The 25,583-nt window shown below is 36.5% G+C and overlaps 3 protein-coding genes and 2 pseudogenes across 4 annotated transcripts; 2 read left to right on the top strand and 3 right to left on the bottom strand.

Moving 5' to 3' along the window:
• The first annotated feature begins 1,954 nt into the window (after positions 1 to 1,954).
• On the top strand, positions 1,955 to 7,972 carry LOC122299676 (metal transporter Nramp5-like). The gene is made up of 13 exons (XM_043110080.1): positions 1,955 to 2,276; positions 2,540 to 2,618; positions 2,715 to 2,755; positions 2,896 to 2,974; positions 3,098 to 3,202; positions 3,422 to 3,531; positions 4,909 to 5,090; positions 5,387 to 5,456; positions 5,744 to 5,917; positions 6,029 to 6,133; positions 6,322 to 6,453; positions 6,538 to 6,633; positions 7,418 to 7,972. Exons 1-13 carry the CDS (start codon positions 2,103 to 2,105, stop codon positions 7,754 to 7,756), a joined length of 1,686 nt encoding a protein of 561 aa, XP_042966014.1. The 5' UTR covers positions 1,955 to 2,102; the 3' UTR covers positions 7,757 to 7,972.
• An 818-nt stretch (positions 7,973 to 8,790) lies between these two features.
• On the bottom strand, positions 8,791 to 10,122 carry LOC122298717 (annotated as a pseudogene).
• LOC122299360 lies at positions 8,791 to 14,064 on the bottom strand (annotated as a pseudogene).
• Positions 14,065 to 17,218: 3,154 nt separating this feature from the next.
• LOC122299361 (N-glycosylase/DNA lyase OGG1-like) lies at positions 17,219 to 21,759 on the top strand. 2 transcript variants are annotated; one of them, XM_043109594.1, is made up of 2 exons: positions 17,219 to 17,950; positions 20,968 to 21,759. In XM_043109594.1, the coding sequence occupies exons 1-2, from the start codon at positions 17,670 to 17,672 to the stop codon at positions 20,993 to 20,995; spliced, it is 309 nt and encodes a 102-aa protein (XP_042965528.1). In that variant the 5' UTR covers positions 17,219 to 17,669; the 3' UTR covers positions 20,996 to 21,759. The 2 variants fall into 2 exon arrangements, with proteins under 2 accessions (XP_042965528.1, XP_042965527.1); XM_043109593.1 differs by lacking the exon at positions 20,968 to 21,759 and adding an exon at positions 20,439 to 20,728 and having other exon boundaries at positions 17,236 to 17,950.
• On the bottom strand, positions 18,523 to 25,526 carry LOC122299362 (beta-galactosidase 16). The gene is made up of 19 exons (XM_043109595.1): positions 25,248 to 25,526; positions 24,433 to 24,528; positions 24,154 to 24,266; positions 23,814 to 23,880; positions 23,604 to 23,696; positions 23,344 to 23,487; positions 22,951 to 23,045; positions 22,711 to 22,819; positions 22,547 to 22,631; positions 22,351 to 22,469; positions 22,030 to 22,191; positions 21,660 to 21,832; positions 21,463 to 21,554; positions 20,896 to 21,011; positions 20,468 to 20,560; positions 19,828 to 19,935; positions 19,474 to 19,619; positions 18,944 to 19,295; positions 18,523 to 18,825 (listed from the first exon to the last, which is right to left on the bottom strand). The coding sequence occupies exons 1-19, from the start codon at positions 25,425 to 25,427 to the stop codon at positions 18,715 to 18,717; spliced, it is 2,454 nt and encodes an 817-aa protein (XP_042965529.1). The 5' UTR covers positions 25,428 to 25,526; the 3' UTR covers positions 18,523 to 18,714.
• Between the last annotated feature and the right edge of the window lie 57 nt (positions 25,527 to 25,583).

The raw sequence follows: 25,583 nt of genomic DNA on the forward strand, positions 1-25,583 counted from the left end.
TTTTAAGTATTTATCTATATATATACGTCATACTCTTGCAGGCGTTGAAATAATATAGAATATTATTGAAAGGTTAATATTAAAACTTTGATGCCTGAAAGTTCCATCTCAGCAGCACAAAGTTCCAAATGAAGGGGCTTCAAACTAACACTGATATTAGAAGTCAAGAGTTTCTATTTGCAGTTTAATAAACTACTCTTTATGTTGTTTTTTAAATGCAAATGAAGGTGGTAACTTGCGCTTCCTGCCATGCATAGATTTTTTTTATGTCCAGCCCTTCTTGTCTGTTTCCAAAGAACAGTCATCATCTTTATCTAATTTTTTTTTTTCTTTTTTTCCTTTAACCAAACAACAGAACAGATAACATAAAATTATAGAAAAATCTATTTGTCATCCTCACACTTCACACACCACATTTATTTTAATTTTTTTTCATTTTTTCTATAATAAATATGTAGTGTGTGGATGATAAATAAAATAATTTAATTAATTTAATAAGAATAAAATAAAGTAGTAGAATTGTAGTAAAGTAGTAATAAAATAAAAATAGAATAATACTATATATAATAGTAGAATTGCAAACACCGTATAATCATTTTAAAAAAAAGTAGAGTCCACGATTAAAAAATTAATTTTTTTTTCATATGAATCTTATATTAATTTATTTTTTTAAAAATAATTATATGCCGCTTGTATAATCACGATTACAATTTCTCGTAAAAGTAAGGCATCTCGATTGACGTGGTCGTTTTAGAAATTAATGCAAAAGCTGAATTTGTCGGACAGTGAGGGGAAATTTCATTGATAAATATTTTATTCATAAAAAATTTCGTAAAAATAAATAATAAAATTATTTATATTATAAAATAAATATAATATGTTATATAAAATCATGTGAATATGTTAATTTAGTTTTACGAGATCAGAGTACTATAGCACTTCTCTTTTTATAATAAGATATTTTTTTTTTGTTTTATTTATAAAAAATAATATTTACAATTATAAAATATATAAATATTAAATATAAATAAATATAAAATCTATATAAAAAACTGATTTTTAATAATGTATGGTACTCTTTTAAAATAAATTTACAGCGCTTATACAACTAACTCATTAATATATCTAGCATTTTCCTCGTTTATTTATTCGGAGATGTGTCTTCTTGAGTGAAGAAAGTGACATGTCCTTCCGTCGACTGTGTTGACCAATGTTTTTGGTACCGTATCGTACCGGTGCGGCTGGTACATTCCGTACCGGTCATCAGGCCGGTACAGATAAGGTACCTGTTTCGTACTGGCTGAAATACCAGCCGTACCGGTCGGTACCGGCTGTACCGGTCTGTGTACCGGCCGGTATTTCGGTAATTCGACCTTCATGTTTTTTTTTTTCATTTTTTTAAGTTATAATCTTATTTTTTGACCCCAATTCATATTAGACTATTTATAATTTATATATACATATGTATTCATGTATAATTTATTCATATATAGATTATTATTTTGAAATATAATTTATATATATAATTTATTTATATATCGACTATCTCGAAACGGTATACGAAACGATACCGATATCGAAATATTTCCTTCCAGTACTTTGACCGGTACGCCATCCAGTTAGGTATTCAAAACATTGGTGTTGACGCCGTTTAGAGCAAAAAATGATGGACTTATTTGCTGTCAAGAAAGCTAAAGATAGATCACAATATATATATATATATATATATATGTGGCCTTAAATATATATATTTATGTGCAACTGATTGTGCATGTCAGCTCTTTTTGTAATTATTAGATGATTAATTAATATAAAATTACGTTTATTTAGATAATAAGATTAATTGCAGGATATTTTGTGAAACCACATGGGATATTGCTATTAATTTGGAGGGATTTGTACCAACGAAGGCATAAGAACATTTTTAGAAGACTTGAAGCAATGACACCCTGGTCTTAATAAAATTAAAGATGCTGCCATGCATGGAGCTATAAATACATGGAGCTCCCAGTCCCAGCTTTGATAGTTTCATTGCAGGACAGTCTAAAGTTTCCAGAGATCAGAAAGATAAAGAGAAGGCCAGAGAGATCTAGAGACCAGATATGGGAGCCCATGATCAGCAGCAAGCTGAGAGTGAAGTAGTTCCAGCAGTTGGAGGGAGTAACGTCCGCATCGCAGCCGCTCATGATTTGGAGGGAGAGAATGTACTCCCTCCATTCGTCGATCATGATATCAAACAACTCGATCATGATTATCATGAAGACCCTAATCACCAGGTCTCTGATCTCATAATCTTTGTCTCTTTCTTTCTTCACCATGCCTTGGTTTTGTTTTTCAGTTAAGACATTTCCCAGTTCTATGTTTCTTCACCAGGCGGCCTTTCTTTTGGCTTGGTTCTGATTATTATTACACTTTTTTCTACCGTGAATATTGACTTTATTTATTGTTTGGTTCTATGCTTTGATCATACATTAACTTTCGAGGATCAACATCTGATCAGTACGATGATTCTACTTTTGTGATTCTTTTTGATGTTCAGAAACCGGGATGGAGAAAGTTCATAGCACATGTAGGTCCTGGATTCCTTGTTTCTTTAGCTTACCTTGACCCCGGCAATTGTGAGTCTCCCTCTCTCTTTCTCTCTGTGTGCGTGTGTGTGTGTTCGACAGCTGATTAATTAATACCATTTTGTATTATAATGTATCTCTTCACAGTGGAAACTGATCTGCAAGCAGGAGCAAGTCACAGATATGAGGTAAATCAAACAGCTGCAAGGGAAAACATTCAAGAAAAAGCCTTCAAATAACAATTTGAAAGCATAAAATCGATCTTAATGTTCTTTTATTCAGTACTAATGGGAAATTAACGCATGTTTGGGATATTTGTAATTTGCAGCTACTGTGGGTTGTACTCATTGGATTGATCTTTGCGCTCATAATCCAATCTTTGGCTGCAAATCTTGGAGTCAGCACTGGTACCAAAGCTGCAAAGCAAACAAATTCAACCCCAAAATCTCCAATATTAGTATTTCTTCTGCAATATTTTCTTTCTTTCTTTTTGGGTAGAGTAAGATAAAAGCCATTTATGTATCTCTCAGGAAAACATCTTTCAGAGTTATGCAAGGCTGAGTACCCCAAATATGTGAAGTATTGCCTATGGTTGCTAGCTGAGCTTGCTGTCATAGCAGCTGACATACCCGAAGGTTTGACATCTAAGTTCTGATCAATTTGTTCAACATTTTACGTTTTGAATCGCTGATTTCTTAGTGTATAAGTCTCGATCACTCTCTTTAAAAAACAATAAGGTCGACCATTTAAAAAAATGGAATGCAGATATATATCAGATAATAGAACAAAAAAGACAGCAGTATTGTTGATGCAGCATTGACCTGAAAGCAATTTCATCTTTAAAAAAATGGCAGTGATCGGGACAGCCTTTGGACTAAAAATATTGTTTCATATTCCGTTATGGGCTGGAGTTTTGTTCACTGGTTTGAGCACTCTCTTACTTCTTGGCCTGCAGAGATACGGGGTACGTAATTTCTTTTAATTTCTTTAATTTCAATTTTTTTTTCTTTTTCTTTTTCTTTTTCTTTTCCTTTTTCTCTTTCTTTTTTCTTTTTCTTTTTCTTTTTCTTTTTTCTTTTTAAGTCGGCCATAATTATATTTAATTTATGCTCGACTACGTACGTAGATTATATTATTTATATATATATATATATATAGCTACCATAAGTTTGTCGTACGTATAGTTTGTAAGTAAACGACAATTAGTTTATTTCTTTTGTCAATTAATTTAGAGTAGCGCTCCATGAATGCATGATAAAATTAAAAAAAAAATAAAATAGGATTCATTATTTCAAAAAATGATTTTTTTTATTATGGGTCTTATATTTACACATTTTTTAAAGACAATATACGAAATTTGTATATTCTAGACTGCAAATATCATTTATTTATATCATGTCGAATAATAGTCTCATTTTATCAATTTTTTTATTCTAATTTAAATTTTGAATTTTAAATATCAAGATTTTTATTATTTTAATAATAACATGTCAGCACGTATAATTATGTATATAAAATTATAAATATAAATAGCATATTTTATTAATTTATAAAAATAAAAATAAAAAATCTACATTAATTACTTCATCATGTGTTTTTGTCTTTATATGCAGACATGTTTTTTCAACATATGATGATGATCATGTGTAATAGGGTACATCATGTGGGTGGGGGACCCTGAATATATAATAAATCCAATACAAATGTCAAATGAATAGATTTCCACTTGTGTATTTTAAAAAATATTATAAATATTTTAAGGCAAAAATTTGGTGAGCTACTTGGTGATTTTTGCTGATCTTTTTAAACTACTTAGTGAGCTAGGGTTCCTTCTTTTTCAATATATTCCTATAGAAAATGCTTCACTTCTTTCGTCTCATTTGTCACTTGATGATGCAATCATAATGCTTATGCTTAATTAATTATAGTTAAAGAGTATATCCCAAAAGAATATATCCATTTCTATTTAGGAATAGTTAATTCTAGTAACATCAAACATTATTTTTTCTAAACTAGTTTTTACAATTGACTTATATTTTATCGAATAATGCTAAATACAAATTTTAGAAAAGTACAAATCTTACATGGGCCATCTGTAAAAGGATGGATCCCATAAGACAAAGATGTTTTTTCTTAATATTTTTTCACCTACTTTTTCACAAGAGGGTTGCAAGAAACTTTTATACTTGAGTCTTGCGCAAATATTTTTTAAAATAAAATATCTTTGAAAACCAGAATAATTAATTTTTATGGTTAATTATGAGAAAGAAGTACGTACATGTATTTTTGAACTAGATGATCAGAAAAATGAATGAATTGTGAGTGGGGGGGCTTGGTGCAGGTTAGGAAGCTGGAATTGCTGATAGCTGTGCTGGTGTTCGTGATGGCTGCTTGTTTCTTTGCGGAATTGAGTTACGTGAAGCCTCCAGCAGCTGATGTGCTAAAAGGATTGTTTATACCAAAGCTCAAGGGTCAAGGAGCCACTGGCGATGCCATCGCCCTCTTGGGTGCCCTTGTCATGCCGTACGATATTTTCGATCCCCCTCGCACATAAATATTTTAATAGTATATGAAAGGAAAATGTTACTGGCACCGATAATGTGCTGGGACTGGCGTGACGATGCCACCTGGCACTCTCATGTTGGTTGGTATGTTGATTGCGCCGTCGTGGCATTGCCATGTGGTCCTTCCATGTCAGCAAAGTCAACTAAATAATGTTGCTTGTGTTAGTAGATGTTCTATGCATGGACATTGTTGCATATATAATTAAGTATACGATTGTTCGTAGCATGAATTAGTTTCTATTTTCTCACCAACAGGCACAATCTCTTCCTCCACTCGGCTCTTGTCTTGTCCAGAAAAATACCCACTTCTGTTCGTGGAATCAATGTAAGCCAATGTCCACCAAGAAAAAAATAAAATGTTCAATTTATCTCTTATTTTTCAAAACAATATACTTTTATAAAAAATCATAATTTACAATGATATCATGCATGGAAATATATAATAGGAAACATGATGGCATGGAGTATTAGAATGGTTATTCAAAAATAACTTAAAAAGCTTTTGAAACTGCCAGAAAAATAAATAATTTTAGGGTTTTGAAAATAAAATAATTCATCAGTGATTTTCTTAAATAATGGATATTTTGTCTTCCTCATCATGTAAAATTGCAGGATGCATGTCGATATTTCTTGATAGAGAGTGGATTCGCATTGTTTGTGGCATTTCTAATAAATGTTGCAGTTGTTTCTGTATCTGGTGCTGTTTGCTCAGACAATAGCCTCACAGATGATGATTCAGATCGTTGCAGTGATCTTAACCTTAACTCTGCATCTTTCCTTCTCAAGGTTCAAGTTCATCATACATACATACATACATACATACATACATACATATCTTCTAACAGAAATGAGAAAACATTAATTATTTAAATTTTTTTTATTGTTGTATGTATGTAGAATGTGTTGGGTCGGTCAAGCTCAACCATTTATGCCATTGCATTACTGGCTTCAGGACAAAGCTCCACCATCACAGGCACTTACGCAGGGCAATTCATCATGCAGGTACATACAAGATATGAATCATGATAAATGTTATTCGTCATTCTTTTATCATCTTCTGATATGACATGAAATGTTTGACAGATAAGTAAAAAATAATGAATAATTTCTCAATAATTTAATGACAAAATAGAAGAAAATAAAAGAATGAAGAACAATATTTCATTGGTTTGAGGATGGTGTGGTTTTAGGGGTTTTTGGATCTCAAGATGAAAACGTGGGCTAGGAACTTGATGACTAGGTGCATTGCCATTACACCTAGTCTTGTTGTTTCCATTATTGGTGGATCTTCAGGTGCAGGCAGACTGATCATCATCGCATCGGTTTGTAACTCTTGGAAACTACACATCTTTTTTATTCATATATACTAAACAATTATATATTAAATGCTTTAATTTGTTATGCAGATGATACTCTCATTTGAACTTCCATTTGCTCTAATCCCTCTCCTTAAATTCAGTAGCAGTACCACCAAGATGGGACCACACAAGAATTCAACCTATGTGAGTTGTTTTGTTTCTCTGGTTTTCTTCTTTCATCAATTGCCATTTAATTATATTGAGGTGAATCAGTCAAATAGGTCTTCACTTGGGTTGCTCCATCTCATCTTTGATATTGGGATAATGCATCAAAGCCGATGCAGACTTACAAACATAACAATAGAACTGATCATTTTCCTAGCCCAATTGTGTGTATTTTATATGGGTGTGAGAAATGCTGTCCACAAAACACAACAAATAAAGTTGCTTTAACGTGACTAAATGTGATACATTAGATTGAAAAATTATTTTCTAATACATCGTATCCATTATCCAAGCATGTCAGTTAGCTTCCTTTTTGTAATTCTTTTCTTTTAAAGTATAAATATATTAATATCAATAGGTGTAACCAAGTACGTACACTGTATATACAAGGGAAAACACCTAGCACTTCTGTATTAATATAAAAAAGACTTCATCCTTTTTGTAATTCTCTTTGTAAACCTAGTACTTCTCGCATGTATACGTATGTACGTACGTACATACATGCATGATTATATATATCATTGTCCTTGCCTTCAACATGTCTCAGTCATGGCTCACCTTTTGGCCTCCCTAACGCTATGTTTTATGATAATTCTATAAGTCCATCTGCATGTTGATGCCATGAATTAAATAGGTCAATGAATCATAACCATAAAGCAAAAGACGATTTAGAAAATCTATGCAAAAGTAAAGGTTGAGCGAAACAAACTTCCTTCCAACTATGAATCTAAATAAATAATTATGCCTGTATGTATGTGTGCAGGTTATTGTGATCTCGTGGATCCTAGGCGTGGGCCTAATTGGCATCAACATATACTACTTGAGCACGGGCTTCGTGGATTGGCTAATTCACAACAGTTTACCCAAGGTTGCAAATGTGTTCGTGGGGATCTTAGTGTTTCCCCTAATGGTCGTCTACATCCTTGCAGTGATCTACCTAACCTTCCGAAAAGATGCTGTTGTAACATTCATAGACCCCACAAAGGATGACCCAGCAGCCCAAAACAATATGGAACATGGGCGAGGTGGCGCTGATCGGCCAGGACAAGTGGACGGCATCCCTTACAGAGAGGACGTGGCTGATATCCCGTTTCCGGAATAGAGGAGGGGGTTTCAAGATCAAATGCTTCACCTTCGTCTAACCTAGGGAGCTCCATAATTTATGTTAATAACTTTCTGAAGGAGTTATATAGGGCTTCCTCGGCATTATTTGAAGCTTCTTCGAGTTCTTCTAAAGCTTTATTCCTACAAGGAGAAGAAAATAAAACTTTGCCCAGGTCCCCTATATATATATATATATATATAGACACACACATATATATAGTGTTCAGTTTTTTTTTTTGAGAAAAATATATAGTGTTCAGTTATGAGTTCATATTGAAGCTCCATTTCTTGTATCAATATTACTTAGTGTTCCATGACTTAATCATATCTAATGAAAAGAAACTTTTCAAGTACCTATTTACTCATGATAAAATAGGCATCTGTCGTCTGCACGCATACTGTTAAATGGACCGCTACCAACTCAACTGTTAAAAGCATTTCTACATCATACCTCCCCCTCCATTGCATATTTTGGTATATATTTTTGGTCCCTCCCCGAATCAATCCATTCCTACGTCGTTATTGTAATATTTTATCATTATTTATCCGCCCCCCCTCCAAAAAAAAAAAAAAAAAAGAAAAGAAAAAGAAAAAAAGAAGAAGCATTCTTTCACTTTTCGTTACCAATTACTCGGATTAGTCTTACAGTGTCTGTCTTCAACCATCAACTTCTCGCAATACTTGAGTAAACATGGCTGGCAATATAGGGAAAATTATAATACGGAATAATCCAGTGTGCATGAATTTATGTCACATTTTTAAAATAGTTGAGGTGGATAGTCCAACTATATGACTCAAAACACAATTCATGAGATTGTGCAGAAGAGCCAGAACAACTTCAAAGAATGTATCAAGGGACTTTAAGGATGAGCAAAACAGAAGTGGAACCTATCATAAGTATAATTGACTTGGAAAATTCTAATTTCTATCTTTTTTACCCGTGTAATTACAGGCCTTACATGAACTGCCCCTGATAACTTCTACGTAGATCAAAACTTGAAAAAGTGCAAGCCAGATATATTTCATTGCAGATTTAAATAATTTCCTTCCTTTTCATTTTCAATGCAGAAAGTAATCTATAGAAGGAATTGAATCATAAAATTCACGACTCATATTAAGTTCTCTTTTTCAACCTAAACCAGAGGTAGTACCAGATACAGGCCGAAGCATTTGATGATTGAGAGTAGGCTGTGCATTACCTGAAGTATTGAACATAGCATTCGAAGTAGATGTGTACTGCTTCATCCCTCCTACAGGCAACCTTGGCCCCAACCCAAACATTTGCTGGCGTGGTATAAATGGCATGTGGGGATGAACTGGTTGGTTGTTACCAAATCCTGCAATGCTAGGCTGTGAAGGTCAAGCTGACATAATCTGTTGCTTATTATTACTAGTGTTATTGTTACCCATAGGACAAACATCCGGTAAACTCGTGGATGAAGTAATACCAGCAGGTCCAAATCGGGTTGATAACACATGGACCCTCTCAGTAGCAATCTCTGCCTTGTCCTCTCCACTTGTTCACATTCTTTCATCAAAAACGTTTCCATTTCAGCAAACTGCTTCAGCTTCAGCTCTAATCTTTTCAACTGTCAAATACATTTTGTAGCAGAAAATGGCAACAGGACATTTTAATTTCCTTTCAAGGAGGGGTTCATACTTAGTATAATTTGTACAGTTCAATTCGTGTAAATTTTGGTGACAAAAAAACGTTTGGTAACTAATCCAGCTTTTCTAGGGCATGATTGTTGCTCATTATACCATTAATGGGGATCAAAGACCTTGAGTTCTTGCCCGAACTTGAGGGCCTCAATCAATCACCTAGTTAGAGTTTCAATCGATGAATGCAAGAAAATTCAAACAATGAAATGTGATTCTTCATTGATTAATTTTGATGGAAGCATTTGATGAAAAGTGCAAAGCAGAAGAGGTGTAAAATTCAACAAGAACTATACAAGAACATTGTTATATTTGCTGATTTTTTTTTTTTTTTATAAATAATATAAATTTCACTAAAAGCACAAAATGTGCGTTCCAAGTTCAACAAGAAGTGTAAAAGAACATGATAGATTTAAGATGTTTAAAATTCATAAATGTTTTCATTTGAACCAATCCTAAAACCAAAATGAATTGTGTTATGTAATAAATATTGATCATTTAATACTAGCAATTTTTTTCAAATCACTTGGTTTTAAATCCTCATATCGAAATGCAATCTCTGAATACATTTATGAAGAATGATGGATTTTAAACTTCAAAGAGCCAAAAACTGCAATAGGCAAAACCCATGCAAGAAAGTTCAGTAATCTAATTTCTATGGTATTGTGGGCAAATATAGGGTTTAGAGTCACCTACCAAGGCCATAACTGGATTCCTGGAATTTGCAAAAGGGAGCCTGGTTTCAGAACCAGTATCTGGATGGCAGGGTCTTGAAAGAAGAAAATAAAACATAATACATTACAAATAAAATATCATTACTTGATGGTGGATGCTTTAGGTCAATAAGACAACCTGCTGAATTTACATTATAATTTGAATTTGAACTTCCACAATCATCTCCCTTTGACAAATTGGACGACATGCTGGGAACTTCAATGTTTTCCAGTAGGCCATTCTCCATGGGTAGACGGAGAAAGTGGAGAATGCATTGTGCTTTTGACTTGGTACCAACATGTTCTGCAATTTCATTCCAATTCTCATTGTAGATCTCCATTGCCTCAAGTAGAAGTAAGGTTTCCTGATCGTTCCAATTTTCCCCATCTGGGTTAGCATAATCATTTGTTGAATCCACCCTTATAAAATCAATGCCGGAATGTCCAGTAACAAACCTCCCCTCTTGGAAGCACTCAACGCATAGTTGTGAATCAATCTGTCACATGAAATGTAAACCATCTATTAAAGTTGGATCAAATAACTGGATAAGATGATAATTCATATCAGCATTCATCTGTAACTGGGCACAAACATCAGAAGATAGCTGCTCTACATCAAGCAGACATTTCATTCACAGCATATTCCCCACTGTCAAAGGCTTTGTAAAAAAATTTCACCATTTTAACAACTTATTAAGCAGGCAGCTAGTTATTCAAATTTTCACTCATTTCTTAAGCCTCAAGTCTTTAGATTGATGAATGCCTAGCCTCACATGGGGTACCTTTAACAGACTCATAAACAAATCGTCAAGTACCATGCAGAATACAGTGCTCTCTCTCTCTCTAACCAAACATAACTTCTATCAAATAATTACTTCCAAATTTTTATTCAGCATAATACCAAGCATTACTTTTCAGCAAAATTACTTTCCAACTAACCACTACAAAAGATTCGCTTTTCAGAGAATTACTTATCTACTTGGAAGTAGAGAACAATAATGGGGCTAAAACAGTACACAACACCCTGCATATAACAGTCAGATTTACAGACATCAGACAAGCCATAGACCATCATTTTATATAGAGGAAAATTCTTAGGTGCCCTCCAAATGTGCCCCCAAAAATGCACTTGGTGTATTTTATTTATTTATTTATTTTAATGTCTAAAAAAGTTACCACTAGTGAATTTGTGTGTGTGTGTTTGTTTTTTTAACATTAAATAAACAATAAAATAAAATAAAATAATCAAAATACACTAGGAGACACTTTTGGAATCATGTTTGGAGGGCATCTTAGCATCACCCTTATATAAATATCAACCAAGAGAGATTATTTTCACAAAATCATGAACTAAACACATGGTTTTATGCAATATTAGATAGAAACATTCTTTCCTTCAAGTTTACACGTCCGCAAGCCATTAGATAACATGTAGTAAATCGGGTAAACATCAGCAGTTCCAGCTATATAGGCAAAGATACTAGATAACAAACGTAATGAATGATAAAAACACAATAATGATAGAATTTAGAGATAAAAAAACAAAAAATTGCTGACAGGAAAGTCTATTCTACCTCTTTCTGTGACTGGTAGTACGCAGTGTGAAGAGACCGAGAACAATGATTACAGTGATTTTCCGAGAGATGCTCTTGGATTCTGTTGTCCAAATCGGAGGAATCAGCATCATAAGATGATAATGATGAATAAATGCCAGCTGCTTTAAGCCTACATTTGGGCCTCTCAAATTTGATTAAACTATCAATAGGCTTTAGAGCAGCCACATGGATATCGCCATTTGGATTCTCCCTAACATAGGACCCACCATTCCAAGGCTCAAAACTTGGTGCCACAGCATAGTAATTGATAATTCCCTAGTGATCAAGAAACTGAACAATTTGGGTTAAATCTTCATTATCAATACCAACCACCAACCCTTGGCAATCAGAAACCATGAACCTCTTCTCTGGATTCTCCATGTATTTGGCAACAATGTAGTTCCTACATTCCATGTATTTCTCTGATGTGTAGTCTGGTAACCTCCCAGAGAAATAATGTGGCACCACTTGCCTTTCCAGTTGATGCACTGCAGTTGGTGAAAACCAATCTGCAAGAAGGAGAATCCCAACAAGAACGAGACAAGATTACTACATATACAAATGTTTGCATATATACTTACTGTAGCCGTCTAAATCTTTATCTGTCCGCACATACACATGCATATTTATCGCACCCACACGCACATGAAATGCACAAGGTGGGGGATTGAAAGAAAGAGATTCGCACTAAACAATATCAATGGGGGTGGCATACGGAAAAAGGTGAAGAAAGAGAGAACAAACAAACAAAACTATGCTTTATTGGTCTTCCAGATGCCGGCAAATGCAACTCGCATGACACCTGGCCTCGTATTAAGGATCCGGAATATCCCAAGAATAAATTGCTAAGCTTTTGAGCGGTTAGACTAGAGCCTAAGAGAACTGTCCTATTCTCTCGTAACCCAAAGGGGAATGGCTTAAAGCCACTGAATGACATGAAAGGAACATAAAAGCCTGCAGTTTGAAACAGAGTTATGCAGATGAAGCAGTCCTATCTTAGCATATTACGATATCCTATGAACAAAACGTCCATTCATACTATCACACACAAAGCCTACCCATGGCTTGCTTCCAAGCGGCATCGGTTCGAGGGGAACCAAAAAAAACACTTTCTCAAGTAGGTCGACAGATAGTTCAAATGTATGCTAGATGGACCTGGTTTCCCAAACAAATTAAATGGGAACTTCAAATTAAAAGAGACTAAACCCCCCTCCAAAAAAATAGGTGCTATTTGAGGCATTCAAAGCAACACGCTCCGTCTTTCGGTTCAGGAAAGTCTCAGCAAGTAAAAAATTCACTTTCCAGAGCTAATGGACTAATGGAGTAGACGGTGTTGCTCAAAAGGCTCAAAAGCAGGTGTCTATTCGTGTATGGTATTAGAAAAATAACCTGAACGCACTGGAAGCACATGAGTTATAGTCCCAAACCGCTTGACAACGCCACACCCTTCCATGATCTGCGGAAGCGTGATTACATAGGCCGAACTGGCACCGTCTGTAGTGCAGTCTTGATCGAACACCCAAGCATCAGCGTGGACAGCAGAAAGCGCCTGGAGCTGCCCGTAGGACACATTTTTCAAGACTGGTAGAGGAGTTAGGAGCTGGCCCTTGCTGCAGTCTCCGCTCTGATTGGCACGCTCATAGGCCACTATGGCCAGGACGGAGGAGTGGGGCCGGTTGACGGCGTGCTTGAAGACGGGAGGGAAGTCACAGACGCATTCCCTGGAGTTGGAGAGGACCTCGCTCTCGTGGGAAAGCGGGAGAAGGGTGGCGTGTTGGGGGTCATCAGCGTCCCCCGTAGGGTCAAACTCGTTGTCATCGTCGTTGTGGCGGGGATGAGGAAGAGGTTCGTCTTCTTCCTCCTCCTCTTCCATCTCCTGCTTCTGTCCGCGGCTGATCTGGGGGTCTCTCTTTCGCTTCTTCCATTTCATCCTTGTTTCTGAGCCCAAAAACAAAAAAAACCTAGAGTGAAAATCAAAACACAAATTCTGGAGGAGCAGAGAGAGAGAGAGAGAGAGAGAGAGAGAGAGAGAGAGAATTTAGGTATGAAGAAGGGAACCTGAAGGGAAGGAGATGCAAGCATTGTGGAAGAGAATTTATAGAGAGAATTGCGGGGGAAGTTTGGTAACGGTAACGAAAGAAGGTTGGCGAGGACGGTGAATTGGGGTTGGGGTGGATTGTTTATTGTCTCGTCGCTGCCTTCAAGCCCTGCCTCTGTGCTTCGGGCCCCATGGTGAGCCAGCAGCATGCCATGGCCCATGCCATGACAAGCCTATGGACCAGGCCAGCCAGCCAGCGCCATGGCCCATGCCATGGGCCATTTTCAGCACCGGCTAGCTAGGCCCCACGGCCAGAATTTTATCAACATTTTATTATTTTAATAAAATCATCTATTATTTATATATTTCATTATTTCCTTGTTTTAGTACAACTAGGAATTAATTCCTTAGGCTAGTGTTACTAGGAATTAATTCATTTCTAGGATTTATTCCCTTATTCAAGCATCATTAGGACTCTCCCCTTGTAAGCCTATATAAAGGCCACCCTAGTCTCATCTTTCATTATCTTTTGACAAATTCCCTTTGTGGTTGGCTTATTTGTTCTTGAGATCTCCTTCGGTGCTTGGCACTTGGGCTATTTGGGTGCAACCCGTGTGAATCCCAAATAGAGATTCAACACCTTGACGTTTGTGGATGGGTGTTGCTTCATCTATCAATCTATGAGCAAGTTTGTTTCTCTTTTCCATTATTGAGTTTTAATCTTGTTATTTGTATTACTCTTTTTGCACTTAACATTATATCACACGCCCCATATCATCCCAACACACTAGATTTACTTTGCCAAGTAGATCTAGCCTTGTTGGATTATTCCCTTCATATTTCCTTCACTTCCATATCATTTCATCACCATATTATCATCCATATACCTTCCATAATCCTAGATCTAAACCCCTTTCATCATAAAGTTCTAGATCTACACTAGATCTAGTGCCTCCATATTCCCTACCATAAACCCTAGCCTCCATAAGGATTTCCTAAATTTTAGGAAACCTTAAACTCTAGCCTCACTTCCATAATTACCATAATACCACCCAAGAGGCGCCTACCATAGCCTAATCACACCATTCGGCCATCATCATACCATACCATACCATTATCATACCCTACCATACCATCATCATCCCATACACCATACCATCCCACCAAGATCTAATTGACAAACCACAAACACTCATCATCCATATTCACCAAATCTCATCACTCAAGTCTAGACTCAAGTAAGAAGGCGAGCAAGAAGGATAGGCTCATCGGTCATAGTTTGGTGAAACGGATCTAGACAACCATAGTGTTTAGAGATTAGACCGAGGTCCCTAACATTGGGGTGGATTGTTTATTGTCTCGTCGCTGCCTTCAAGCCCTGCCTCTGTGCTTCGATCCACCGATGCCCAGCGAAGACACGCTAGTTTCTAATTTCTTTTCCATCTTTTATGCTCTATGCTTAATTGTAACATCAGCTATTTTTTAATATATATATATATATATTTATTTATTTTTATATAATATTTTACAGATATGTCTCAAGAAAGATTTCTCTTTGATTGTTGCTTCCACTCCCTCTACTTTTTTTTATCTGGTATATTTAATATATTAGATCTTTTCACTTTAGTTGAATAGTTTTATTATATTTTTTTTATTTAGTTGATCCATGATGAACATGACATATATAAATTTACACATTTAGGTTTGGTTTGACCATCAAGATTTCTCATCTCAAATATAAAATTTTCATCTCATCATTACAATCTTTTCAAATTCTCGTATAAAATATAATAAACAATTCAACTTTTTCTTAATTTTTTTTAAATCTTAAAATAATAATAATATTAAAATTTAATATTTTAATATTTCATCTTAAAATTTAAAATTTTCATATAAAAAATCTTAATAATCGAGCAGAATAGTTACGGATTTACATAAGAGTTTGAAATCCTAAGAGGTCACAAAGTCCAATAACTTAAATATAACTTTTAATCTTAAATAAATTGTATATAGCTATATATATTATATTTAATTATATAAGTATTTCTATAAATTTATAAAAAAAAAAAAGAATATCTTATAACCGGTTGGGCTATTAACCCTCAAATAATAGCCCCCAATTCTGTGATGACATATAGACATCACACCATATGTTTCATGTGGCCGCATTTGAGAGAATTGGAAATTCTCATTCACTAGCTTGGCATCCCTCTCATCGGACCCCTCGCACGAACCCTCGCCGACACGGCCACGCCCAGACCATCGCATGCCTTGCCGACACAGCCATCTCTCGCGTTGCTCTTAGTCTTTGCAGCCGTCGCACCCCTCGAACTGCTCGCCCAAAGGAGCACCGTCTCCAACAATAATGTTATGACCAATCTGGTTTCTGTGTGAGAGAGTGAGGTATTGGCCAGATTGGATGAAATCAAAATTATCGGATGCATACAACTTAGAGCAAGGGAGAGAGCACGCACGAAGATGAAAAAAAAAGGACACGGTGAAGCTGATCAACACCGAGGGTTTCAAATTCGTGGTCGATAAGGAAGCCGCCATGGCTTTTATGGCCTTACTCTCTTTCTCTCTTTTCCCCTTTTTAAATTTCTTTCCAGACCGAATACAAATAGGGCTACTAGCCATTTGTTTCATCGTCATGAAATGGAGAAATCGAGTTGGGCGCTCACCAATCTTTTGCTTTTTTTTTTTGCTTTTTGTTGAGTATGAAAAAAAAATGAGATTTGTGTGTTACGGTGGTGCTGGTGCTATCGGTGGTGGTGTTAGGAAGAAAGAAGAAATTATGCTCTGTTTTTGCTCCTCAAAAACAGAGGTTTGTTAGGCGTTTGGGACACGACGTCTGGGCTATTTTTATGGAGGTTCAACGCTGGCTACGGAAGTTAGACATGGGGCTTCGCGGTGTGCTTTCCTTGCGGTGCCATGCAATGCTCGATTGTCTCATGGTGTAGCCATTTTTTTTTTTTTTCTGGCAAAGGGTCGTGGCGTGCTTTGGGGCTTTGGGGGTGGGTTAACAGAGGCTAAACGTAGTGCACTTTCTATCTATGTATGTGAGTGTGTGTAATGGCTTCCAAATTCGGAATTGATGTGGAGGGGCTAATGTGGGTTCTATCATACGGCGGTGGAACTGAGATGGCGTCGAATTGGTGGCTGTGTAGTAGTGGCAGTGGAACTCTGCTTTTCTATTGTGCGGCGGTGAAACTGGAAGCACGTCTGGATCGATTTTCCTATCATGAATGAGTGTCTCCTTCTCTTTCCCATATGACAGAATTTCCATGTGAACGGGTGTACTGTAAATTTGGTATAATTCATGAGGTGGCAGCATCTGTGTGGAAGACTGTTAAACAACAAAAAATAGCCCGACTGCTTAGAAGCGGAACTGAAAAATAAAATTATATATATATAAAAGGACGGGGCGGGGCTGACGGGGGCGGTTAGCGGGGTGCCGGCTACCGACACCTGGGGCCCCGAACGAACTCTATCGAGATGGCCACGAGACTAGGCACTAGCGATCCGAAACCACCATTTGCGTGTACCCATTGACACTGGGCTCCCTCCCAATCATTAAGAGGCCCAGACCCACCTCGGGTCCTCACCAGTCACCTCCCACGGCATCGCTCTCTACAACCAAAGCCACTCGTATCCATATCCAAATCCATTACTGCACCCAAATGGGTTCAACTCGGTCTCAGCCGATCGGAGCTCTTCCTGAGTCCTGACCCTCACTTTCGCCGCCGGAAACGGTGGGAACCATCCTATTCTCTTCAGTTCCCTGGTGTCGTCGAGTCCCACCTCGTTTCCCCGAAGCACCTCCAAGATGACAACGTGTCCAACTAGTTCATCCACCACACAACACCTCCGACGCCGAGACCAACAACGCCAGGATGGCTCTGCTCGATGTTCGCAACGTGGTTATTTCTCTCAGTGACATCTGGGAAGTCTTTCGGCTCGGACCCGAGCTGGCGGGCCATTTGGGCTGTGGCCGGGTGCTCAGACAAAACGGTCCCGCTCAAGTGTTTGATACCGTTTCTGTGTTCCTCGAACAATATGGTGATAACAATTACCAAAGTGGTGGACTTTATTTCGTCTCTGCGGAATTATATGGGGACCGTGGAAGGCTTTGAGTTCCACCAGTTTCCGAATTGGGAGCGGTTAGCAATGGTTTCTGAGGATTACAGGTAAATCAGTTCTGCCTATTTTCATTGATAAAATCTCCTTTGCTGATTAAAAAAAAAAAGGTTCTTAAGCTGGCTAATTGTACTGTCATTCATTGTACATTTTTTTTTGATACGTAAACGATAGTATTAAAATGAATAGGCATAGCCCAAGTAAAACAAGAAGTTATACAAGAGATAAACCTATCCAAGCTGACTCTAGTTTTAACGTTCTTTTGGTCAAAATTGTTAGTATTTGATTACCCTATCAAAACAAAAAAACTCTCAGTATTTGATTGTCTACATCGATGTTCTGTAATTCATAATGAAGTAATAGCCCCTGTTTAACAAACAAATTTGATCGAATGACTCTGGCCAAGAAGATGGTTCCATCTTGCCTAATGTGAAGTATATGAAAAGAGAAATGACAGCAGTTTCGGGGATTGTGGGAAGTCAATGTTGGAGCTTTTAGAGCTTTTTTTTTCAACACCCTTCAACTTTGGAAGTGATCCAGCTGTACCTAGTCTTCAAGATTTCTATCTTTTTCCTTTTCTGGAGAGCTGTATTTCTTGAACTGCTTGTGTACTTGTATTGAACATTCGTTTTGAAGTTCTAAAAGCATATATTTACTAAACTAAAAATTGTTCCTTTCATTCATAGATAAAAGAACTCATAATTCAACGATAATATGCAATCTATTACCTTCTTTACATATCTACAGATAAAAAATAGGAGTTGATAGTACTAATCTTTCTTTCCCCATGGAAATGGTACAAATTTATCCAGGGTCACGCGCATTGTGCATCAACCAATAGAGCTTTAGGCTTGCCAGGGCATGGATCACCACCAAAAGTATGATTTGATACAATGATGGAACATTTACTCTTCCTTAGACAGGCCTGCGAAGTTACATTAAAATTAAAAAGAGAATTATTAGTCAAATTACTCCACATTGATTTCATGAACTGCAACATAAATGAAAAACATATTACTTGGAAATAAGTTACAGAAGCTCACCTTTTCTATAATGGTTCTGGAATTAGATGAGTGACAGCTTCCAATAGCATGATTCTCACAATCCCCTAAAGGTGTTCCAAAGCTTGCAAATAAGATCTTTGATATGGTACTATTTGGAGGACACTGGAGACGAAGTGCTGGTCTTCCATGAGGTTTCTTTTGATAGATTATTCCGCTTGAGTTGTCTCTCATCCAGGAATTAGCTGGGGGCAAGTTGGAATCAGACACAAAGCCACATACTTTTGTTCTTGAAATTGTATCCAGGGATATCCCAAAGGGGTTCCCATTTTCTTCTTCAAGTAGAACTAATAGGTTATCCTTGGGCTTGAGAAAGGATCGAGGCACATTGTACCTAAAACAGAAGTCCTAACATAAGTGTTTTACAACATCAAGAAACTGTTCTTTATAGAACACTTCTTTAGCAGAAGGGTTACAATTTTCACAATAGAAACTGTTGTTCTCTGGAGAGGATATATAGTAAGAATATTTACACAATAAAATCAAGAAAAAAAAAAATTTCCATAGGTTACCATGTTTGTGAGGGATTTCCATCTGAGGTGTGGTATGATACCCAATATCGGCCGATGCTCTGGCCATTGATCCAAACTTCTCCCTTTCCCATGGAACCAAGGTTCAATGCAAGAGGTTCATTTCCAGCAGGTGCATCGAATACAGTCTTGTATTCAACCACAATAGAAAATATTTGGTTAATTCATGTATTTAAGACATGTAATGGTTATTAAAATCAGATATGTTATTGATTCTGATAGAAAGATGTGAAAACAAAAAGGATTAAAATGAGAGAAAACCTTACATCTTGTTGCACATCATGCATGAACTGAACCGATAATTATTAGGGTAAAAATTAGCTTTAGTATTCCTACCTTATACCATGTAAGTCGTTGTTGAGTAGACCTTCCAACACCACTCCATTGAATTTTACTCGATCCAAGATTTGTATAAATTTGTAGTTTCTCTCCTAACAACCCAACCTGCAGAAACGCCACCCATTAGAATTAACCTGAGCAGTAGAATGGTCACAATAGATATGACACATCAAATTGATGCCAAAACAAAATGCTTAATAAGTGATGATAAATCATATGAATTTTGAATGGTGGGTCGGACACCCAAAAGATCATCTGAGATTAATATGATATTATACTGAGATTTATGGAAAAACGAGGAGAAGTTACCAATAATAAAATTGAATTTTCTAGCCTGTGTACCCGCGGGATTAGTCGAGACTTTGTTCTTGAACACCCAGTGCCAATAAAAATAAAAATAATTGAATTTCTATAATGAGAAGATATGCTTAAATAATGATGTGGCATTGTTGAATTTTCCTTTAATTCATCTCAAATTGACATGTTGAAATCTCTTGAAAACTTTATGTATTTGCAAATAACTTTTTAGAAACAAAAAGGCTCAAAACTATAAATGAGAAAGCACATTACAAGATATTACTTTTGAATGTTCTATGTAATGAACGCAGGCAGCATTTTACAGCTATCAGTGAATTACCTGATATCCCCATGGGAAGTTAGTGAAATCTCTGCCTTGAACTCTTACTCTGCGTAAGCCTGCAACTCTGTGCTCCAGATATGCTCCCCAATCCTTCATATGGAAATAAATTTGACGCATGAGGAAACAAGCATTTGTGTGTAATTATATCCGTTTTATATTGTTACATAAAAGAATCAGTACTGCTTGCTTGTTTCACTGACACTCTCCCTGGCTATTGTTGACAATTTCCTGAAATAAGCTAAAATTTCTTTCTTCAAAGGTTCTAATCTTGCTTTTCATCAAAATGAAATATTTTACTTGCCCGTGTTACTGAATTGCTAGGAGAGGCCATATTAGGTCATTGTTTGGGTCTCGTTTCCGTTAGTCATGATACATAAAAAGTAAAAACTAGTGGGGAGAATGAGAGAAATGAGATCGAAAATTACCGGCAAGCCAACCATGACACTAAGTAAGGAGATGTAGTTTGTCCCCTTTCCTAATGTTATGTTATTCTCCAGGGAGAAAGCTCTGCTCCTGCTGTTGTGACTACCATGTGCAGATCCTAAAGAATAACAGAGTAAAGTTAAATTTGCTTGTGAAATTGTGATATATCAAAGAAAGTACTTGTTAACAGGTTCTAGTAGACAATAGTCGGGAGGAAAATAGACATGTTGAAGCGTATTGTTTTCATTGAAAAAGACAAAACAACAAGGCACTGTGTTGAAAGCTTAGTGAAAAGGCTTGTTGTAGTATGGAATGAAAAGGCTTCGAAGGGAAGAAGGAAAAATTATGAATGAAGCAGTCTTCCTTGCACACTTAAAGGTGTGGATAATATGATGAGTAAGAAAATGCAAGCCATCACTTCCACAAATCTTGAAAAGAGAAGCTCACAAATTGCATAAATTTCCACGTGGAAGAGGCGTACTGAATTTGTTATTATATGTAGAATTCACACGTTCATATTTGTGATCCACCAATTACTTGAAAAGAAATCAAGGAAACATGACACTTGCCTACGAACTCGCCATTTACAAATGCATGGAGAATGTGGCTGCGGGATCCAACATTAAGTACAGATTGAGCATTTGAGTTTTCATTCTGAAACCTGCATGTATATCGTCGATAACATTCATTTTAGTAGCATAAGGCTTAGTCCTATTCAGCCAACTTTCACTTCAAGTCAACTATATTGACTTTAAATTAACTTTACCTGAAAGTGTACCAAAGATAATCAGACGCAGCTTTTGTTGTACTCATTTGCTCTAACAGTGTATTCGCTCGTAATGAAGTGTCCTGGAATTTGGGGATGACTTCTTTGTACTCGCTCCATTGTTTGAAATTTTGGCTCGAGATCACTGATCTTTTATCATATTGTGTGCTTACCTGTTGCAGGAGCAAGTTAAAAAATGTGAAACTGCTTTTGAAATAGTTTATAGTTTGTTGTTGTTTATTGATTAAGCACTTATTGTCAAGTGTATCTCTTATGTTTTCTGATTCTATTATGTGGAACTGGAACGCAGAGACATCAAGCATATGGAATTGTTAATACTAGAAATGCATTGTGTGCATTTGAGTCTTACCTTTGCAGTGTTGAAAACTGTGGTCTTGCAATCTGGTAGGATACTGATTGAATTTGGAGGTAAATCATAAGTAAAATTATTAAAGAGAGCATTGACACTTCTCTTGCCATTGTTCACCAGAAAGGCAGCACATTCTTCGGAGTCCATTTTGAAGACATAAGCCTGTACAGTCCAAAAGAATGATAATAAAAAAATAAAAATAAAATAAAAATAAAAATAAAAAAAGGAGGAAAATATCAAAACGGACAATATATATATATGGTTTTTGGAACAGAAATACTAGGAAAAGAATACACAGGAGTTACTACTTTATGTTCTTACTTCTTGTTGCTGACCCAAAGAAACAGTAGATTGTGTTCCTGAAAGTAAAGGCTCTGAACATAATTTTATTGCAGCATGTAATTCCTTGAGATGACCCCACTTGGGTTGGCTAAGTAGACCTGAACTCATTAAGTAAACAAGTCAATTACAAACTCAAATAATTATGAGTAAAACAAGACTTGCAAATAAAACGTACCGTACTCATCCAGAGGAGCATTATCATAATAACTTGTGGTTACATATTCAGAGCCTGTTCTTCCAAAATTGGTACCTCCATGATACTGTGAGGAAAATATGTCGTTAGGGGGAAAGATGTTAAGCTGAACAGAGAGAGAGATAGAGAGAGAGAGACTATCACACCATGTAATAGTTTATGTAGCTTCCTCTTTTCTTTGCAATGAACAATGCAGCATGGAATGCAATATCTTTCGCAGATCTCAGGTAGGGTTTTTCACCATATGTTTGAAAGCTTCAAAGAAAACTCAAGGCATTAATTCGGTATTTGATTTCTGTTTTCCAATGTGTTTTCAGTGTCAACTTTGCCTAAAAAGAGGGCTAAAAAAATGATTGCAGATATAGATCAATATAATGAGAACATACAAACTTGTCCAGTTCTCAGTCCATAATGCTGGTTTATTGGGTGAGTTGGGTCCTGCAAATGTTTCTCCACATCGCATGCCATTGCATGTATTTATCTGTAAATTAATTCATCAAAAAAAATCATGAAAAGCTAAGGATCATTTGATATAACAAAATCAAGAAGAGAAAAATAAAACACAACAACGATTTGTGGAAAGAAAAGTCTCTATGATTCATACATATGAAATTTAAACAGAAAGAGGCAGCGCAGTATCAGATCAATGCAGTTCTCATACTGGTTCAAGAAAAAAGAACCCAGATCTGAAAAAAGAAGTGCGGAATCTTCTATTTTTCCAAGTTTGTTCCTGATTCCCTGAAACCATGAAACCAATTTACAAAGGAAAGCAAACTAACCACTGGATCGGGGGCATCATCTTGCTTACACATAACCCAGGGCACACCCGTTTCAAGCCCTACAGCCATTTTTGCAGCCCAACGAATGTAAGCTGGCCCTCTCTCACGAAAAGCTGCTTCCACCAGCTTGTACTCGTTCTCGATCTGCATTCATGCATGCATACGTACGTACACTTTGTAAATCACGAAAATGGTGCTATTTAAACAAATCTCAAATGTTTACTTTTTCTTTACTTCTCATAATTACGAATTTAATTAACCTGTGATAGTATAATCGGCCCTCCTTGGGAAGCATACAATCTCTCTGATTTCATCATGTCGACTATCTTCTTTGCAAACCTTTGCATGTGAAACTTCCATGCATTGACAAAACAGGGAACAGAGAACAGTTTATTAGTAATATTGTTTCATTCAGGACATATATGGGTTATGAAATAGAGGGAGTTTAGAGATCATATAAAAGTAAATACCTTGAATGGTTCATTATCAGTTCGGAACACAATGCCCGGAACATCACGCAACCAAAATGGTAGACCCCTGCACACCACAACTATCAATCATACTCGAAAATTATATTTGCAAGACAGTGTAGAAGACACATCCTTTACACTAATGACATGGTAGAATCTCTAGCAAAATCGAAAACACTATGTCAACGACATAAAAAATGTGTCTTTCACACTATCTAGAAAGAATATATATGCATACACACAAACATACGCAAAGTCTACACACAAATGTACGTGTGTTTTTGAGTTTGCATATTGCACATAGAGGAGAAGTACGTAGTAGGAGAGTTGCTTAATTTACCCATAAGACCATTCACCCTCGATGAAGGGTCCCACTCGAAGGCATGCATAGAGACCCTGTTTTTGGATTTCCTTAATGAATAGAACTAAATCACGTCCTCCACTAAAATCAAACTGCAAATTACATTCATTAAAACCATCATATATATAGCTATAGGCATTAGCAAAGCTGCAAATGTGTACGTTATATCGAGAGAGAGAGAGAGAGAGAGAGAGAGAGAGAGAGAGAGAGAGAGAGAGAGAGAGAGAGAGAGAGGAGGGGGGGTGGTCAGGGTCTTACATGTCCTTGCTGTGGCTCATGAAGGTTCCAAAACACATAGGTTTGGATTACATCTATTCCTCCCATTTTGGCTTTGGCTATCAAATGTGGCCACATCTGCAATAGAATTAACATAAGGGCATACACCGTTAATCATTTGGTCCACGTCAAGTAACGATAAAACGACGATGATTAAAATGATGATAGATAATATTTTTATAATCCATCTAAGCATGATCAAGGAACAAGCAGAAAAGACCATTGAAACCATAGAAGATCATGAGAAAGATAAGGGCTTGATGACTTGGCTGGATCAAGCTTTTGTCTTTATACAAGTGAGACAAATTAAACAAGTCACTGCAGCATGTTTTTGTTAAAATCCAAAACATATATATACAAAGAGTGGGAAAAAAACCTCAGACGTAACCATATATATATGCTTTTCTTAGACGTGTTTGATATATTTGGTTTATTTTCTGCCTGACCTCTCTTAAAAACATGCAAGTCATGACAAATGCAACCAGGAAGTACCTCAACTAGTGAAAATAAACTAAATTCCCATTATGGAAATAACGATAACAAAACTTCGCAGGTTATCGGCCTGATCATGATCAACTGCATACTACTTCTGTATACATTGCGTGTTTTGGGTTATTCCTTATGTGAATAATGTTTTCCTTCATTTCGTTCGTCATGCTCAATGTCCTACCTAACCAAAACAAGAACTGCATGCATGGTTGTTTTCATTAATTTTCTCCATTGATCTCGTTCCTCCAAACTCTAAAAAGTACATGAATTTTTACGAAGGAAAAAGAAAAAGTGGAAAGAGCAAGTACATCTGGAGTGCTACGAGTATAGTGAATTGAGCCGGAGAAGAGAAGCTTGTGTTCGCCATTGATGATCAAAGATCTGCCATCATACGTTACGTTACCGCCATGAACGAAGCCAATTAGAGCCAAAGACAAGCTGAACACCAACAAGCTGTGAAATAGCCACGATATCTTCATGGACATCATGACTTCAATCTCTATTCTTTCTGATCAGTACGTATCAGTAGCCAGAGTTTCGACAAATTCCTGCAGTTCTTTGTTTCTTCAATATGTGTAACTTGCAGTTAGCTCTTACCATACATGTATATATATACCCGTACACTCACTCTCAATATAGGACTG

The sequence above is a fragment of the Carya illinoinensis genome, chromosome 16, assembly GCF_018687715.1.
Source record: "Carya illinoinensis cultivar Pawnee chromosome 16, C.illinoinensisPawnee_v1, whole genome shotgun sequence".
Taxonomy (NCBI): domain Eukaryota; kingdom Viridiplantae; phylum Streptophyta; class Magnoliopsida; order Fagales; family Juglandaceae; genus Carya; species Carya illinoinensis.